This window comes from Mandrillus leucophaeus, unplaced genomic scaffold (genome assembly GCF_000951045.1).
Source record: "Mandrillus leucophaeus isolate KB7577 unplaced genomic scaffold, Mleu.le_1.0 Scaffold76, whole genome shotgun sequence".
Lineage (NCBI taxonomy): Eukaryota > Metazoa > Chordata > Mammalia > Primates > Cercopithecidae > Mandrillus > Mandrillus leucophaeus.
In genome coordinates, this window is record NW_012108252.1 from 1 (window position 1) to 18019 (window position 18019).

The 18019-nt window shown below is 42.8% G+C and overlaps 1 protein-coding gene across 1 annotated transcript in view; it reads right to left on the reverse strand.

Moving 5' to 3' along the window:
* Nucleotides 1-169: 169 nt before the first annotated feature.
* Nucleotides 170-18019, reverse strand: part of ABCA1 (ATP-binding cassette, sub-family A (ABC1), member 1) — a gene marked incomplete at its 3' end in the record, with an annotated part of 142301 nt that continues 124451 nt past the window's right edge. The window contains exons 30-42 of the mRNA XM_011966399.1: nucleotides 16821-16919; nucleotides 13591-13780; nucleotides 11948-12042; nucleotides 10603-10635; nucleotides 9374-9479; nucleotides 7811-7885; nucleotides 7120-7289; nucleotides 5724-5901; nucleotides 3676-3791; nucleotides 3421-3565; nucleotides 1760-1883; nucleotides 556-685; nucleotides 170-290 (exon numbers count right to left, since the gene is read on the reverse strand). Coding sequence (XP_011821789.1) covers nucleotides 170-290; nucleotides 556-685; nucleotides 1760-1883; nucleotides 3421-3565; nucleotides 3676-3791; nucleotides 5724-5901; nucleotides 7120-7289; nucleotides 7811-7885; nucleotides 9374-9479; nucleotides 10603-10635; nucleotides 11948-12042; nucleotides 13591-13780; nucleotides 16821-16919 — 1582 coding nt within the window. The remainder of the gene's footprint in view (nucleotides 291-555; nucleotides 686-1759; nucleotides 1884-3420; nucleotides 3566-3675; nucleotides 3792-5723; nucleotides 5902-7119; nucleotides 7290-7810; nucleotides 7886-9373; nucleotides 9480-10602; nucleotides 10636-11947; nucleotides 12043-13590; nucleotides 13781-16820; nucleotides 16920-18019) is intronic.

The window sequence follows — 18019 nt, forward strand, 5'->3', positions numbered from 1 at the left end:
TTTAAGAAGTCTCCATGGTGTTTTTAAAATAAAACCGACAGAACCTTGGTACAGATGTACATTTTGGGAACATATGCCCTTTTATTAAGCAAGTCAGCAAACTGCAGGGTTACAGCACCTAAAGCTGAAAAAAACTGAAGGTGAGCTATTGTAACCTTTACACTCTCACCTTCGTCAACTCCTTGATTTCTAAGATGTCATTCTGGCCTCCACCATCAAGAATTCTCTGTCTTTCCCGCCTCACATCTTCATCTTCATCATTCAGAGGAGGGAGCTTTGCATTTACAGGTCTTAGGGGGGAAAAAATAAGACAAATGAACCTTTCAAACTATTTTTCAGGACAAAGATTCAGTCTCTAACGGAGTATCATAAAACCCACTCGCCACAGTTTCCAGGATGGGCAGGGAGGGGCTGCGGGATGCCCGCGCCAGGAAAATCAGTTTTATCACATATTTTGAGTTCGGTTCAATCCAACCCCCATTGGTGAGTGTTTCCCTGTGCGCTTCCCCTGTGACCCTCGGCCACGTGCTCCATGGGTTCTAAGACAAAGCTCACCTGGGCCTGATGAAGAATCTGTACTGGATCAGAACAGTAATGAGGAAGAACACCACCCCTTCCACGGCCATGGCGAAGAGGTTTCGTCCCACCAAGTCCCAAGATAATGGTGACACAAAGCGGTTCTCCCCTAGTAGACATAATGCAGAGATCCAGTCAGAATGGAGGGATCAAAAACCATGGCCCTTCCTCAAATTTGGGTCTATGTTCCTAAAAATTCACCAATCTTCCAATAAACACCAATGGCTATCACCCATGACAAAGAGGGAAAAAAAAGTAACAAGCGAATGATCACTTTCCAAGTCTGATATGGGAAAACTTTTTATGGCCCAGTAGCAATCAGAATTTCAGAGCTAATGTGTATTAGATTTGTGACTTCACCGAACATATCTAGTATTTTTTTAATGAAACATGCCAAAAATCCTTTTAAAAAGGCAAACAACCCAAGTAATTTTTACAGTATTTTTAAGAAATTCTAAGTTTTAGTAATAAGAAATATTAGCACTTTAAGCAGATGCTCCTTTCAGGAGCATATATCCTAATGATTTAATCACTAGATTCCATTAAATCTAGTTCCATGTAAATATTCCTTACATTTCTTAGATATCTCCTTTGTACCCCAAGTTGGAAAAAGCCCCTCTTCTACGACCACTAAATAATATGGCCCATTTGACTATAATTAGCTAGTGGATGAATAATAATCATATGGCTACGGGAGAAATATTTTTAACCATTCTAAACGTAGAAAAAGATGTAATACATTATCATTTTACAGACTGTGTAAAAGATAATATATGACCTCATCTGCAGACACATGATTCGCCTAATAGAGCCAAAGTTAGCATCTTTCCTTCTGATTCCCTGACCTTCTAATTCTCAAAGCTGTGGTTTGACTTTTCCAGGGCCTCTGACCAACCCAGTCAGTGGCATGAGCCAATGGATCCAAGCAAATGCCACTATTTTCCTTACCTTCAAAACTGCCCTTTCACTTTTCTCAATGCTATTGGAGACACAGACAAATGATTGTGTCACAAAACCCATGCCACAACCAGCTGTGTTGGCATGAGCCCTATCACTGGGCATGGGGGTGGGGGAACATCCTGTGCTTAGTCACCTGCTTCTTTCCAAAACAAAGTCCAGGGTACCAAGGCCTATGCAGAGTGCCATCCCCATTAAAGCATCCTACAACCACTGCTTCACTCACCAAACCTTTCCAGGGCATCAGCCATTGCCTGGTTTTTCACCATGTCAATGAGCCCTCGTCCCAGGCAAAAATGTGGGAAGATCAAGAACACAGACTTCAGGATATCATTGATATTATTCAGCTTCTAAAATAAAAAGAAAAGGGAGGGAAGGGAGGGTGAGGGAGAAGAAATGGATGTCATTCATGGTTTATCCTAAAAATGTATCAAATTCTGAAATATGGGAGTGAAGAAAAATTTGATTCTCTAGGGACAAACTGGACCTTTTAATTCAGATACCAATGAAATAGCAGCAGGCATAGTGGATGACATGTAGCAATAAAATTCTCTTCTTTAGAAAATCTGGAGAAATGGTCTGAGTGTGGAGAAATCATGAATAAAGCTTAGAAACAGCCTATATTTAATCAGAAGCAAATCCATTAAAAATCCCTTAGCATTTTAAAAGCAAATTGCTCATGTCTGGGTCAATATTTGAGTTTCAGGATTTTGTCAGAATTTTAGAAATTCTTCTCAAATACATCAGAACGTATGACCCCAAAAGAAAACAGTGGCCAAATATCTAGCAACTGAGTAAGGGGCTATATGCTGGATGCACTGTGCTAGGGCATGGGAGAGGCAAAAGTTAGTAAGAAACAGACTCCACTCCGAGTAGGAAAAGTATGTAAACAGGAAATTACCATGTAAGTGGATGTGCACTGTACTGGAGGCATGGACTGAGGACTCTGAGAGCACAGAGAAAAGAGAGAACACCTCCCAGCAGGTAAGGACAGCTTCACATTTAAGCTAAATCTTGAAGGGTAAGAGATGTACTACCGGACCCTGTGACAGAAGAAGGGCATTTCAAACCAGGCTTACAGGAGCATGGTGGTTGGGGACAACTCATCTGAAGCTTACAGCTGGGGAAAGGGTGTGGTGGGTACGGACAGGAAGAGTTGTGCATCTGTAAAAGGCCTTGTGTGCTGTGTTTGGACAAAGGCAATGCCAACCGGAATGGAGAGGAAGCCTTATTTTACAGGTCCATACCTGGAAGAACTGACAACACAACCAGTCGAATGTGGGAAATCTGCAACAGCAAAGCAAGCATCTAGGATAACTCTAAGAGCCAGCTTGGGCAACCGAGTGGATGGTAGTGCCCTGAGTGTGACAGGGATGGTAAGAAAAGCATTATGTTCCAGGGGCGAAGAAAACTAGGACCTGTCCAGTTTGGAGTATCTATATACTATCTAAATGGAGCAATCCACTAGGCAAGTGAGAATGTGAGATTAGAGTTCAAGGTTATGAACAAGGCTAAAGGCATAGATCTTAGAGATGACAATAAAAACACCAAGAAGGGTGATGGTAAAAGTCTTGGGATTGAATGGCGTCGCCCAGATCTCATGTGCAAAGTGGAAGGCAGAGGAGCTACTCTTGGTAAAAGCAACACTCAAAAATGAAAGAAAAAAAAAACTGTCAAAAGAAACTGAAAGGCTTGACCAGCAAAATGTACGGCACAGCAAGAAAGAAAGGTGCTTTGCCTTCTCAGGGAAGACAGACTCTGAAGAAAGGACAAGGCAGTCAGCAGCGTCCATGCCACTGACAAGTAGAATAAGATCACAATTAAACACTGTCCTCTGGCTCCCAGAGATGCTCATCCCAGCAGGAGTGTTCTCTCTGCATGACTCACATTGTCGGTGAAGAGCTCCAACACAAAGGTGGCCACGCTGCCATTGATGCCGATGAAGAGGTTCACGCTGGTGAGCACCACATAGGCTGTGCTGGGGATCTTGAACACGAAGGAGGCTGGGTACATGAGAGGTGTGATTGACCACCTGGTGAGACACAAAAAGGTAAGTGTCTACTGAGTCCCCTGTTCTCCTTCTGACACTGGGCACCAAATGCCTTATCCACTGTGCAGTTCCCTCACTCAGAGGTGACTTACCCATACAGCAAAAGTAGAAGGGCTAGCACAGGCAGGTTGGTGGAGGACACATAGGACTTCTGCTGGAAGCAGATGAAGATGATAATGACCAGTGTGGCAGGGACAACGTAATTGCACTAAAAGTGAAAACAAAGACATACAGTTTACCCCTAAATCAAATACACAATGCATCACACAAGTCTTCACCATCATTAGACAAGAAAGGGCAGATAAACATATTGGAAAGTAACTCTGAATTAATGAAGCCACATAAACTATTAATCAAAATACCGGACAATACACTTTGACAAGCATTTTCCCCTTGGCTGATTTTATAAACTACATGCCCTTTCTGTCTTTCCAACAGCCAAGCCAAGGTGTCACGCTCAGTAAACTGAACGATGGATTCCCAGTCAGAGTAATTTCAATTTCACAGGCAGCAAATAAGCTTCCATTCTTCTTCCCGAAGATGATTGTGTCTGTTTCATCATTAATGCTATATTACAGTCTGCCCAAGTTCAATCTCACATGTAATCTATTTATGAGGTAACTGCTCATAACATGAATGTCAGAATTGTTTCATCGCACTGAGAATAATTTTAAAGTCTGTCCTGACAGTGTATCAAGCAGTAAAATGCAAAAATAAAGACTTGACGATAGGACAATTATGAGAATTCATAGCTGGCAGAGCAAAGCACAGGCAGGGAAGTGATAGTGAGCTTGTTAGCTGCTAGAAGAACTGCAGCTTCTGACTACAGGACTCTGCCTCAGTCCTGTGCTACTTGATGTGTTTATCAACAACTTAGATGAAGACACGCTTCTAGCAAATTTTAGGAGCTACAGATAATACCCAGGAAGATAAGAGATGGGTTCAGGGACTTGACCTTTCATCTCTGAATCACCTATGCCTGGCATAAGTCAGACACATAGCATTCAGTCTGTGTTTACTGACTGGAGTAATTACTGAATCAAGCTAAAACAAAAATAAAACACATGTAATTTAATATGGATAAATATAAAGTTTAGGTTCAAAAAAAATGAATTTGTATAGAATGAAGGAGACCCGAATTTCACAATCATTGGTGTGAAATGGAGGTTTTTGGTTTACCACTAAGTTGCCAGTAAGACAGTGCTCCTTCCAAAATGCAAAGTCTTTGTGCTGTAGGAATAGAAGTGTGGGCTAAAGATTAACTCCCTCTAGACTCATAACCATTCAGACCACAGCCTGAACACGAGGTTAATTCTTGGCTTTGCTTTTGAAACGGGACATTAACAATAGAGAGCATGGCCATACAAGGACAATCGGATCAGAAGAGTGACAAAGTCTAAGAGCCTTGGTATGAACAGCAAAGACCTCATCATCATCTCCACCATCACTGCTCACATTTGTACAGTGCTTTGGAGGTTACAAGATATATTCTCATATATCATCTTATCTGGGGAATACTCAGGTTAAATGAGAGTATGAGAGTTGTTTTTAAATATTCAGGGACTTGTTCAGTGGGAGAAGAATTACATTTGCTCTGTGTAGCTTATAGTTAATGGAAGTTACAGGAAGATATATTTCAACTGTACTTTACAATAATTAGAACTTTAGAATTCCTTCAAGTCCCCCATATTGGTCAACATAGAAGCAATATATTGTAGCTGGCACAAAAACATGTTTGCAATGGATGGATAAGCTGCTGATAAAATGTACAGAGTTTTCAAATGACAGATGGCTTTCCTAGTAAGGCAAAGAACATTCTGACTCTGGAGGTTAAAACCCATCAGAAAAATTAGAGGCATTGACTTGGAGTTTTGACTTGCATCTCTCTGATTCTTGCAGCAGTGGTATTAATTTTCATCATTGTGTACAGATTTTTCCCTCTGGTGTGACATGAACTCTGGTACCCAATGCTGTGTTTGGTGTCATGAAAGTGATCACCTGCCTCTGGCTTTTCCTTTTTCATATATCTTTAGAGTAGCTGGAACATTTCCTGATGATAGCCAGGGCTCTTTCCTTCTTATCCCTATCAATCTATGGCCCTGACAGACATTACAAAGATACAGCAGGCCTGTGTCCTTACCATATCCCAGACAAAATTAGAGAGCCAGTAGATGACAGGCTTCACGCCACTGATGAACTGCAGGTGTTTTGCTTTGCTGACCCGCTCCTGGATCAGGAATACGACAAAGCTGGCTGGGACGAAGGACATCGCAAAGATGACGCAGATGGACACAAGGACATCCACTGATGTGGTCATCCTGGAAAGAAAAAGGGTGTGAAAATCGGAGGGGTCTTTGATGCAACTGGGGCTCAATCGGCGAGGACACGGACACACGGACACACAGACACACACAGATATCTGAGGCACAGCCCAAGGAAAAACATCTGTTCACCAGACACATTTTATTCAGGGTTAAGATGATTATTTTTAAGTCAAAAAATATGACAATGTAAATGCCAAACTGATACTACTGAGGTCAAATTGTGATACCACTGCCACAATAAAACTAATGAAGGAAGTCAGAGTGGTTAATGGTATTCACTTTGGTCCACTGTTCGTGACCTTGTAAAAGTAGTAAGTTGTAAATTTTCACACACAAAGGACTAGTGGGGCTTGAAAACTAAATGAGAGCAGAAATATTACTGTGCAACTACTCAAATAAATTAATTTTTTCTGGCTGTAAATCAACTTGAAAATAACAGTATGTAGCCTATTGATTTAACACATACAAAAATTTTATCAGATTCGTATAAGAAGAATGGTTTTATAAGCCCATTACACGGGGTCTTGGTATAAAGATCCTAGTGTCCTATATTAGTATCCTGTAGGAGTTAAGCAGAAACAGGAACTGCCATGCTCCATGTACAGGAAAGGCATCTAATGTGTGCTAAATATCAACTCTGTGCTGAGTGCTGGGCTTGGCAATTTACATGAATTGCCTCAGTTAATATCATACATCTATAAAGTTTAGAGACCAGATTCAAACCCAGATCTGTATGACTCCAATGCCTGCATACTTTAAACTAGCTCATCCTGGCTTTAAACTTCTCTCTCTCTTTCTCTCTCTCTCTCTCTCTCTCACATACACACACACACACAGCTTAACTTAGGCATTAAAGATACAAGCTAATAAAAACATATTCCACCAAGTTTTAAACAGTGATTTTTAAACAAATCAAACTGATTAAACACTTATAATTAAATTATAATTAACAATTTTTGAACTCACTTTATATGAATTCACTAAATGTTACGATTTTTACATATCAGTATCATTTTCTCTTCTGCAGTTCAAGAAGCCCAACCAGCCAATTCGTAAACTTATCACTTCTGCCCAGAGCCTGGATCAACCCAGATTTATCATAATGTAATGGTCTCTGCAGCTGTTCCCCTACGATGAGCTTCATATTTTTCTGCCCTCCTCCATGACCCTCTCCTTGCCCCACTCCATCCATTCAGACACAGCTACACTTACAGAGCCACCTCTGAGAGCTGCTGTTTGGTGAGATTCAGGGGATGATTGAAAGCAGTAATTCCATAATGGCTAGGGTTCTCTCCCTTTTGCAGGTTGGCCCGGAGAATGGCATTGTTGATGACATTCAGGAAAGAGCTGATTGCATGCCAGCCCTTGTTATTGAACCACACCTGGAAGAAAACATACCAGGTACAAGGTAATGCCCCCAAACCCTGCTCCTGCAGGCAGGTGCACACACACCAACCATGCACATAAACCTCAGAAAGAAATTCTAGTCACGTACCAAAGCAAAACACTATGATCAGAGAACATGGAGAAGTAATTATAGTGTACAGGACACAGTGATCACTGACTATGTGGGTAGATACTGTGGGGAGGACCTTATACCTTTAACTCATTGAATTCTCACAACAGTTTAGAGATAGCCATGATTATTGTCTCCATTTCACAAATGAGGGAACTGAGGCTTAGATAGGTTAAGTAACTTAGTCAAGGTTACCTGGTATGTCTGGTGGCAAAGCAAATTCTCTGAATCACTACACTTTACCGTACTGCCTCGCTGGTAAAGCTAACAGTTTGCTCTTTTCTGTTGTGAATGCCCCTACCAACTTTACCGTGAGTTCAAAGTGCTCCAGGAAACATAAGGATCATCATTCATCAAAAAGCTACTAGAACAAAGACCGTGGTTTACCTTGACATTATTTTTGGTGTCCAGTCCTGTCATAAACCTTCCCAAGCTGTTGAGAAATCGATCTGCAGAACTGTCCTGTAAACAACAGAAACCTGCCTCAGTTGTGACTGTTCACATAGATAAGGGGCAACAGTCAACCTGGAACCTGTGGACAACAGGACGGCCCTGTGAAGCTCAATGCCACTACTACCTTGTTCACTGAAATTAAATGTGAAGCCATTAAATCAACAGCTCCTGAGAACCAAGTGACCAGAAATCTCTACAACAGTGATGCTGCCACGATGCCACCAGTCTAGAAGGAATCACAGAGAAATCCGGGGATGCAAAGCCCCAAGATTTTAATGTCTGGTTATCACGGTGGGGTGAGGACTCCTCCAAGTGCTCCACCGGCATCATCTGAAGAGCCAGAACCATGCTCCGCCTGCAGATGTGCCAGATACATGGGTCCATCACTCAAAAGCAGAGCTGTGGATTCTAGGACTATCACTGCTGTCCACAATCCTAGGGTCCATTTTATCAGAGCCCCTTAATTCTCACTTAAAAATGGGAAACTTGAGACAGAGAGAAATGAAGTGAGTACTTATCAGGTCCTGCAGACCAGCCTGCCAGCTTCAAAAAGAAAATGATTCATTTCCTATTTAGTCAGTGATTGTTTCAGCAAAGTAGGTTGGAAACCCAGTTTATTTACCAACTGGCCAAATTTGTAAAACTGGTTGTTCTGAGAGCTTTTTTTGAGACGGAGTCTTGCCCTGTCGCTCAGGCTGGAGCACAGTGGCACAATCTCGGCTCACTGCAACCTTCACCTCCCGGGTTCAAGCAATTCTCCCACCTCAGCCTTCCGAGTAGCTGGGATTATAGTCGCACGCCACCATGCCCAGCTAATTTTTGTATGTTTTTTAGTAGAGACAGGGTTTCACCATGTTGGCCAGGCTGGTCTCAAACTCCTGACCTGTGATCCGCTCACCTCGGCCTCCCAAAGTGCTGGAATTACAGGCATACGCCACCACACCTGGCCGCTGAGAGCTTTTAAATCTCTGAATTTTTAAAAAATATTTTTTGAGACGGAGTTTTGCTCTTGTTGCCCAGGCTAGAGTGCAATGCTGCGATCTCAGCTCACTGCAATCTCTGCCTACAGGGTTCAAGCGATTCTCCTGCCTCAGCCTCCCAAGTAGCTGGGATTACAGGTGTATGCCACTAATAGCCCAGCTTTTTTTTTTTTTTTTTTGTATTTTCAGTAGATATGGGGTTTCACCATGTTGGCCAGGCTGGTCTCGAACTCCTGACCTCAAGTGATCCACTCACTTCCGCCTCCCAAAGTGCTAGGATTACAGGCATGAGCCATGGCACCTAGCCTCTGGATTTGTTTTTGACCTACACTTTTAAATGTACAACTAAGTAATTCAGTTTTGTCTGGCTCAAATCACTAAATGCCAAAGACGGCTCTGTATGCCAACATATTCAGAACAATGAGCTGCCAGGTGATCCATTTAACCTGCCAACTACTCCTACATCCCAGCAGCCACACGCTCATTTTTCTGATACGTCTCATGATAGATATTGTACCTTGGCCAGCTTTAGGTGTTTCTTCATTTGTTTGATGGCATCATTAACTTCTTGACTCGGAGGAAGTGCTTGAGTATTACTGACACCCAGGGAAAACCCGCCATACCTAAAAGAACAGCCTGACATTAAAACCCAGACAGTGGGGTGCACATACCACTCAGCAGGAGACTCAATGCGAGTGTGGACAAGGTTCACTGAGTCAAATTCCTATTCAAAGGAGGGCTAAATTTTGCCTCAGAGAAGTTACATGTCAGCTTCCTCTAATAAATGTTGGCAATCTCTTAACTCCCATGGTTGCTGCCCAGCAGGGAGGACCTGGCCTGATTACACACACAGTTAGATAGCTGAGACATCGAGGAAAGAATGGTGTTTCATCTCACAGATGCTCCTCCGACCCAGTGACTCGGGCGTGAACGTGGGTCTGGAGGCAAGCAGATGGGAAGTTGGGAGAGTGGGAACCCTGCACTGTCCAGAGTAGGCTACACTGGCCTTATACGCAGGTCCCGGCTCCTTTCTAGCCTGAGGGCTATTATAGGGGCCTGCGTCTGCTCTGCCCAGAGATCCAAGGGTCCTGGCCCTTGGGGAAAAGGCAGACAGAAAAGGTGGAAATCAGTAACAAGGAGCCTTCGGGCCCCCTGAGGTAGCCACATCAGCTATCTCATTTTTCATGATGGACAAACTGGCCTCTAGAATTCTTCCATCCCCAGTCCCACCTGTTCCTTCAAAACCCAGATGGAAAAATGGGTTGAAATACAGTGCACAGAGATGCTTTTGGTGCTTCTTATTTCCTCTAAGATCTTCTTAGTCCCTTGCTACATGCCTAGAAATTGTCCTTGAGTCCTTAAGAAGCCTTGAGAATCTGGTTTGGGGGGAAAGTACACGTAGGTATTCCCCTCACAACACTACTTACTTGAACTCCCTAGACACCCACAGGAGATTTCTGATTCTCCTCAAGGAAATCAGTACATCAGATATTTCAGAGGCCTCTGGAGGGGCCACTAGGCACTGAGCTACGATGCTCTAGGCAGAAGCTCTAAAAGCAGGTCTAATCTAAATCTGTCTGTGCCCCTGTGTGCTCCACACGTTCACAGGGCTTCTGTCCTCCTTACGGTGAGGTGGTACCCATAAGTGTGTGAGTGACAAACAATCTCCAAAGCTTTCTTCAATCCAAGACACCTACAACACCATCCTCCCCCTGAGCTAAAGGTGCCAGAAAGACAGCAACTTACCTAAACTCATTCACCCAGATCTTGTTCTTTAAGCTGCAGAGACAAAGAAACAAAAAATCAGTTCAAAGAAAGCACTGAGCCTATTCCTGATGATGCAAAAGGAGTAAATACCCACCTGAGGATATAAGGAAGGGACAGAAATAATCCTAGAATCAGGCTGGCCTTGTAGGGTTGTGCCAGAGAAAAGAGGCCTATGCTCAGGCCTCTTCCAGCCTTCTCTCCATCGTAAGTACCCTATTACTTATATGAGAATCAGGCCTTGGGGTAAACCAATTTACAAACCACCTTATAGACCAAGATGTAAGTGAACTAGAAGCTTTTTCTTTCTTTTCTTTTTTTTTTTTTGGAGACGGTTTCGCTCTTGTTGCCCAGGCTAGAGTGCAATGACGTGACCTCAGCTCACTGCAACCTCCGCCTCCCGGGTTCAAGCAATTCTCCTGCCTCAGTGTCCCAAGTAGCTGGGATTACAGGCACGTGCCACCACGCCCAGCTTATTTTGTATTTTTAGTAGAGGCGGAGTTTCCCCATGTTGGCCAGGCTGGTCTTGAACTCCTGACCTCAAGTGATTCACCCGCCTTGGCCTCCCAAAGTGCTAGGATTACAGGTGTGAGCCACTGTGCCCGGCCTAGAAGCTTTTTCAATTAACAATAATATTTCAATTGTGGATGACATAAGGAGAAGTTATGCTTTTTTCTTGGAAACTCATGGTCACTATCATTCCAGCATGCCCGTGCCACTTAAAGGCACTGAGAAACTCCTAAGTGAAAGACCCCAACTGACCAAGTTGATGGGAAGGAAACCAGAACAAACATTTGCTGAGCTAAGCATTTAACACTAGGCTGCCATGTCCCGGGAAGCTAGACGGCTCTCCCAAGGCTCCACAGCCAAGGCAGGCTCCTAAACCTTCCCAGGGCTCCCTCCATGAGACCACAAATTATCATGGAGTCCCCTATCAGAGAGTACCCAAGGCACTTTATGTACGTCATTTAATTTAGTCCTCATAACAAACTTACAAGAGCAACATTAATATCACAATTTAGATAAACTAAGGCTTTAAAAGGATAACCAGTTACCTGGTCAAGTTGCTACTAAGTGGCAGAATTTGACTTTGAATCCATTTCTATTTTCATTCTAGACTAGGCTGCCTTAGCCTTGAAGCTGACAACTGAATGTTCACAGTCCCTCTCATCATCTTTTCTAGTTTGGGATAATATCCTAAACTTCCGATAGATGGAATCAGGCCATAATCTGGCACTTCCCCCACTGTTCCAGTCTGTTATTTGTAGGTCTTTAATTCCTCTAATTAGTAATAATAAGGCAGGGGACAAGTTTAGTAAAAAGTCACCTTTTGGCTATGATCTGCACATACGTCTTCACCAGATAATCCGAAATGTTTCTTCCCGTCAGGTCCTGAAGGATATCTGCAGTGTTTTGTTTTCTCTGTCATCACATGAAAACCAAGCATACGGGTCTTTATAGACAAGAATTGAAACAGAAAACAAATCAAGGACAACAGTGACCATGTCCACAGTGCGACCGGAAACCTGACTACAGGCCCCAGACACTGCCCTCAGTCAACCAGCACCGAGACTTGGTTCACCCTACCCCTCGGCACTGGTAATTCACTTACACCAAGCCAAGGTCTTTCCCAAGAATTTATTCTGAACATCTAACAATAAACATTGAAATGAAATTCTTTGTAGTCAAGAGATTTTTAGGAAGCACCATCATTCCCTATGCCTAATAAATCTTTTGTTCATCGGAGTTATACCGATGACTAGATTAGCTGTTATTTTATTCATTTTATTTTTTGAGACGGAGTCTCACTGTGTTGCCCAGGCTGGAGTGCAGTGGCACAATTTTGGCTCACTGCAACCTCCACCTCCCAGGTTCAAGCAATTCTCCTGCCTCAGCCTCCCAAGTAACTGGGATTACAGGCACATGCCTCCATGTCTGGCTAATTTCTGTATTTTTAGTAGAGACAGGGTTTCGCCACATTGGCCAAGCTGGTTCAAACTCCTGACCTCAGGTGATTCGTCCGCCTCAGCATCCCAAAATACTGAGATTACAGGTGTGAGCCACCCTGCACCTGGCCTAGCTATTATTTTAAAGAGTGGTAACCAAGACTTATTTTAGTTCTTGTACTCATTTAGAATTGCTTGTCCTCACCCTGCAATTTGGATGCTGATAAAAGCAGCAGAGAGCTATCATAAGCACTCCTCTTCCTGAAATTCTCAAAAAAAAAAAAAAAAAAAAAAAAAAAAGACTCCTTCCCAAACAGAGTCTCCAAGAATGCCAGAGTTGACAAGATCCACAGGAGTTTTCTGATCCAGCCTCCCTAATTCAGAGGTGAAGAAACAGGTCCAGGGAGTTAAAGTGGCCTGTCAAAGGCTACCAACTCATTTGTTGCAGAGCCAAGATTGGAAGCCAGGCCTGTCACAGTCTGTCCTGTGACTTCACTGCTGTGGGACAGGCATGGGCACAGTGTGGTCCAAACCCTCTCCCCTCAAAACTCACATGCTTTTTCCTATGACAAGAAGCAAGTTAAAGACTGAAACAGGGCTGGGCTCTCACCTGTAATCAGGGGTAAACAGGTGGCTCTCACCTGTAATCCCAGCACTTTGGGAGGCCGAGGCAGGTGGATCACCTGAGGTCAGGAGTTCCAGATCAGCCTAGTCAACATGGCGAAACCCTATCTCTACTAAAAACACAAAAATCAGCCGGACATGGTGGTGCATGCCTGTAATCCCAGCTACTTTGGAGGCTGAGGCAGGAGACTCACTCGAACCTGGGAGGGGGAGGTTGCAGTGAGCCAAGATCATGCCACTGCACTCCAGCCTGGGCAACAGAGCAAGACTCCGCCTCAAAGAAAAAGAGAAAAAAGACAGACCCTCCCAACATGGCATCTCACTCATTCCTGCTTCCAAGCAGAAGCTACCAGCCCACCCTCTACCCCTTCTGCCCAGTCACACCCTGAAAGTGACGTACTTGCGGAGGAGGCAGCCCCCCTGCCCCTGGGGGACACACGGGCAGCATCTTCTTGATTTTGTCGCTGCTACACTGGCATGCAGGTGAAGGATTCTGCATCGTCCAGTTCCCATTCTGGAAGAGGTCCTTGATGGTTTGGGGAACTGGGGCAGTGGTCCACTCTTCCTCCCCTGCCTGGCAGGGCATGTCTCTGCAAAGGGAAGACAGCAAGAGGAGGATTACCCGAGAGGGCCTGGCCTTTCTGTTGCCTCAGGAGCACAGGATCATTTCATAATGACCACCAACATGCATCTACTCCCTCACCATTTGGAAAAGACAAGCATGATCTCATTTGATTGCCTGATCCCACAACAGCCTTGTACACTGTGACATCATTTATATCATCATTATGTATCATCATTTTATACATAAGTAAAATAGAATGCAAAGAGGCCCTAAACGTTTACATACTGAACTCTGTTCAGTCCAATCAACCAACCATTTGCTCACACAACAAATATTCGTTGAGCATCTACTATGTGCCAGATGCTGTCCAGTATATTTGAGGGCCTAAGGTGACAATACCTGCCTTCATGGAGGTATATGGCCATGGAGGAGTCAAACAACAAATAAACTAATAAGATAATCTTAGATGGCCCAAAATAAAGCAAAATAAAAAGACAGTGATTGGGGAGAATGGACCTACTGAAGAGAAGACATTTCAGTCAAAACATAAACAATGATGGAGAACAAGCTGGTCAAAGATTTGACGAAAAGAACATAATGAGCAAAAGCGATGGCAAGTGCAGGAACAAAGGCCCTAGGAAGAAATGCGTTTCTATTTTTGAGGGATAACAGGAAGACAGCATGGCTGGAGTAGGATAAGCTACGAAGAAGAGTAATGATAAACGAGGAGGAGAGGAGCCAGATGACAGAGGCCTGGGAAACAGTCTGGATCTTATGCTCGACGTGCTGAAAAATGAGTAGAGAGTGGCAAGATCCAATTTATGTTCTCAAATGAGTGGAGAATTGGGGGATGCCTGGGGTGAGAGTGCTCAGCACATAAAGAGCTAGGCTATCTACAAATTTTCCCTGGAGATAAGACACAAAGCCTTTAACCTTGTCTCCAGCTGTGAATTACTGTGGGACATCAGTAAGTTCCCTGCTCTTTTGGGGGCTTATTTTTTCCACTGGCAAAATAAAAGTTTAAAATGACTTGATTCAACAAGTCATTTCCAGTTCCCTTCCAGTTTCGGAATTCCACAATTTAAAGTAAAGCTACAGCAATTATTTCCTTATTATTAACTATTAAATATAATTGCCGGGCACGATGGCTCATGCCTGTAATCCCAGAACTTTGGGAGGCCAAGCCAGGTGGATCATTTTAAGTCAGGAGTTCAAAACCATCCTGTCCAACATGGTGAAACTCCATCTCTACTAAAATTAGAAAAATTAGCCAGTGTGGTGGCACATGCTTGTAATCCCAGCTACTCAGGAGGCTGAGGCAGGAGAATCACTTGAACCTGGGAGGCAGAGGTGGCAGTGAGCCAGGATTGAGCCACTGTACTCCAGTCTGGGCGACAGAGCAAGACTCTATCTCAAAAAAAAAAAATAAATAAATATATATATATATATACACACACACACACACACACACACACACACACACACACACACATATATTTTTAAACTATTTCTTATTATTTTCTTATGTATTAAAAATTCAAATGAACAGTTTTCCAGATTGATCTCTAATTGTCTCCTTAAAGCACCTGAACTGACTGGAAAAGTCACACAAAGACACGCTGCCCTCCTGAAGCTCACACTCTGAACATTCAGAAGGGGATTGGCTAAGACAAATTTAAATACTGCTGAGACATGCTCCTGTCAAATTTCCTTCATGTCTACCATTTTTTGGCAAAAACCTAAAAATCTGAATTTCAGTAAGAGTTGCCAGGATAAAGGCCCTCCCTTCCTACCACCTCTGGCAGACTGTAGGTGGGGCTGTTTGAACCCTCTGATGTCAGGGCTGGGCCTATTTTGTCTCTACGGGCTGGCTCTCAACCCAGTTCTGGCTCCTACAGAGCCTTCCTAAGCTGGCATCAATCCATGAGTTCATATGGTTCAGCTGGCCAGTGATGAATCCAGATAACTATATTATCATCTCATCTCATGCTTCTATCTTTCCTATACAACCTTCGTGTGGAAAATCAAAGGCACCATGAAATTCAGATAGGCCGTATCTGTGTCCTTCTCTATCCTTGCCATCTGGTTATTTGGGAACCAATATTGGCTGCTAGGATTTACCACCCATCACGTACTAACTACTAAGTACTAACAAGTATTTAGCAACTATCCAATACTAATTAAGAACAAACAAGCACACAGTAGCTACCCATTTAGAAATCGTCTCTAGAACCTCGTATAAACAGGTTATCAGGCTCACTGTTTTGTGGTGTGCAGAGTCACCCATCTTCCCATTAAAACTTGAAAGTCAAGTTTGCCCCTCTCTCCAACTCTCCAGCACCTTCCCACCTTGTCATAATTTTTCAGAGATCACTGTTGTTTCATGACCTCAGCTGAGATTCTGCCTAAGCCTGGAAACACTAACCCATCTCTACTAGCCTTGAGCACTGCCTCATAAGATCCTCACCTCTCCACCATCTTTACTCACAGTGATCCAGTGACCTCCCTTCCCCTACACACACTTAAGAGTCATATGGATGCTTCACTGAATTTATTTATCCACTGCCTACTTTTGAAAAGGGGATTTTGAAGGAAAGTACAATAAAAATATACAATTTGAAAAGAAGAAAGTGTCTTTTTTATAAAAATTCATATGTCATCTTTACAGATTATAAAAGCGAAGAAGATGATAAACAAAACCTGAAAATTATATATACTGAGAGCCTACTGAAGCACTTAAGTACAGGGAATGGGAGAGAAAGAAAGGAAAAGCATTTGATCAGCAAGTCTAAAGTGCTATTTAAATTAAATATTAATGTTCTAAATCAGTAAACAAATGTCTGAAATGATGTGCTTTGCATGGTGTTAGAAGACTCTCCAAACGTTTGCTCCTAGATAATTTAGCTAGGTTACTACACTGGCTTTTTGTAATTAAAACATAATAATAATTCAAAGGGCAAATGCTGGTGGTCACAATGTAGCATGCAGTTGATAAATGCAGCATATTAGAAATCAAACCAGGTGACAAGCACAAGAAGCCAGCTGATGGCTAAAGTGACACTCACGGGATGGGGTTTCCTTCCATACAGCGGGTGCCGAAGCCAGGGTCTTTCGTCAGGGCGTTTAAGAGTTCCAGGGTTCCCGTGTCCTCGGGAGCATCATTGCTGTGGGTACATAAGAGGCAACCAGCTTAGGAATTCATTAAAACCAGTCATCAAGAGATACAAATGTTTTATAAATTAAACACTTTAGGAAGCATTTCTCTGTGATAGGTTCTTAAAACAGAAATGAACAAAACACAGAAACCACCCAGAAGGATCTCAGACTCTGGCCCTGTATTCGGCATCAGGGTGACATAGAGCACTCCAAAGTGGAGCTTGTATAAATGGGCTATATGTATAAAGGTGTGTATGTGTACATGCATGTACATACACGTATACATTTATATATTTTTTAAATTTGAAGTAAATCAACTCATTAAGTATTTCAAAAGTGCTTTTGTGATTATCCCTTTGGCACAGACAAGCAGGATTTTCCAAGAAAGGGCAAGAAAACTTTGCACTCTGCATGCACAACTAGAAAGCACAAAAATAACAGGCACAAGTCACAAACACATGCTATGTTCCACGACCACGGGCAATACCGGGTCAGCAGCTGGAAAGGAAAAAATAAAGTAAACCTGAACTATGTAAGAAGAAAACGTGGGCTTAGAGAAAAAGAGGCTAATTCACATTTACATAAAAATATATATATATGTGTGTGTGTGTGTGTGTGTGTATATATATATATATTTTTTTTTCTAATGCTTCCCTTTTGTATCACTGATACAGTTCCCCCATCTACAGGTCTACAAATCCTACAGGACTGAAGAAAGCTCCTGCTAACAAGACCCAGAAATATCCTTTATCCTTTTCTTTGATGTAATGTATTATTATGGAGAGGAGGAAATTTTTGTCTAAAGAACAAACACTAGCTAACATCCCAAATATAACAGAATAGATAATAATTATATGAATTATACTTTGCAGAAAACAAGTCTCTGGAGGTTCTATGCTTTGATAGCGTGCCCTGTGAGTCAATTACAGAATTAAAACACAGCTCCACAAATTCAAATATTTTATAACTTAATCGTGGATTTTTGCAAGGGCAGATTATTTTACCTAAAACACATGTGGCTGTTCCTGACAACAGTAGGATAAAGAGGAGAGAGGCTGAAAGGCTCAACAGAAGACTGGCCTATTATTCAGGGTTAGTTCGCTGCTGT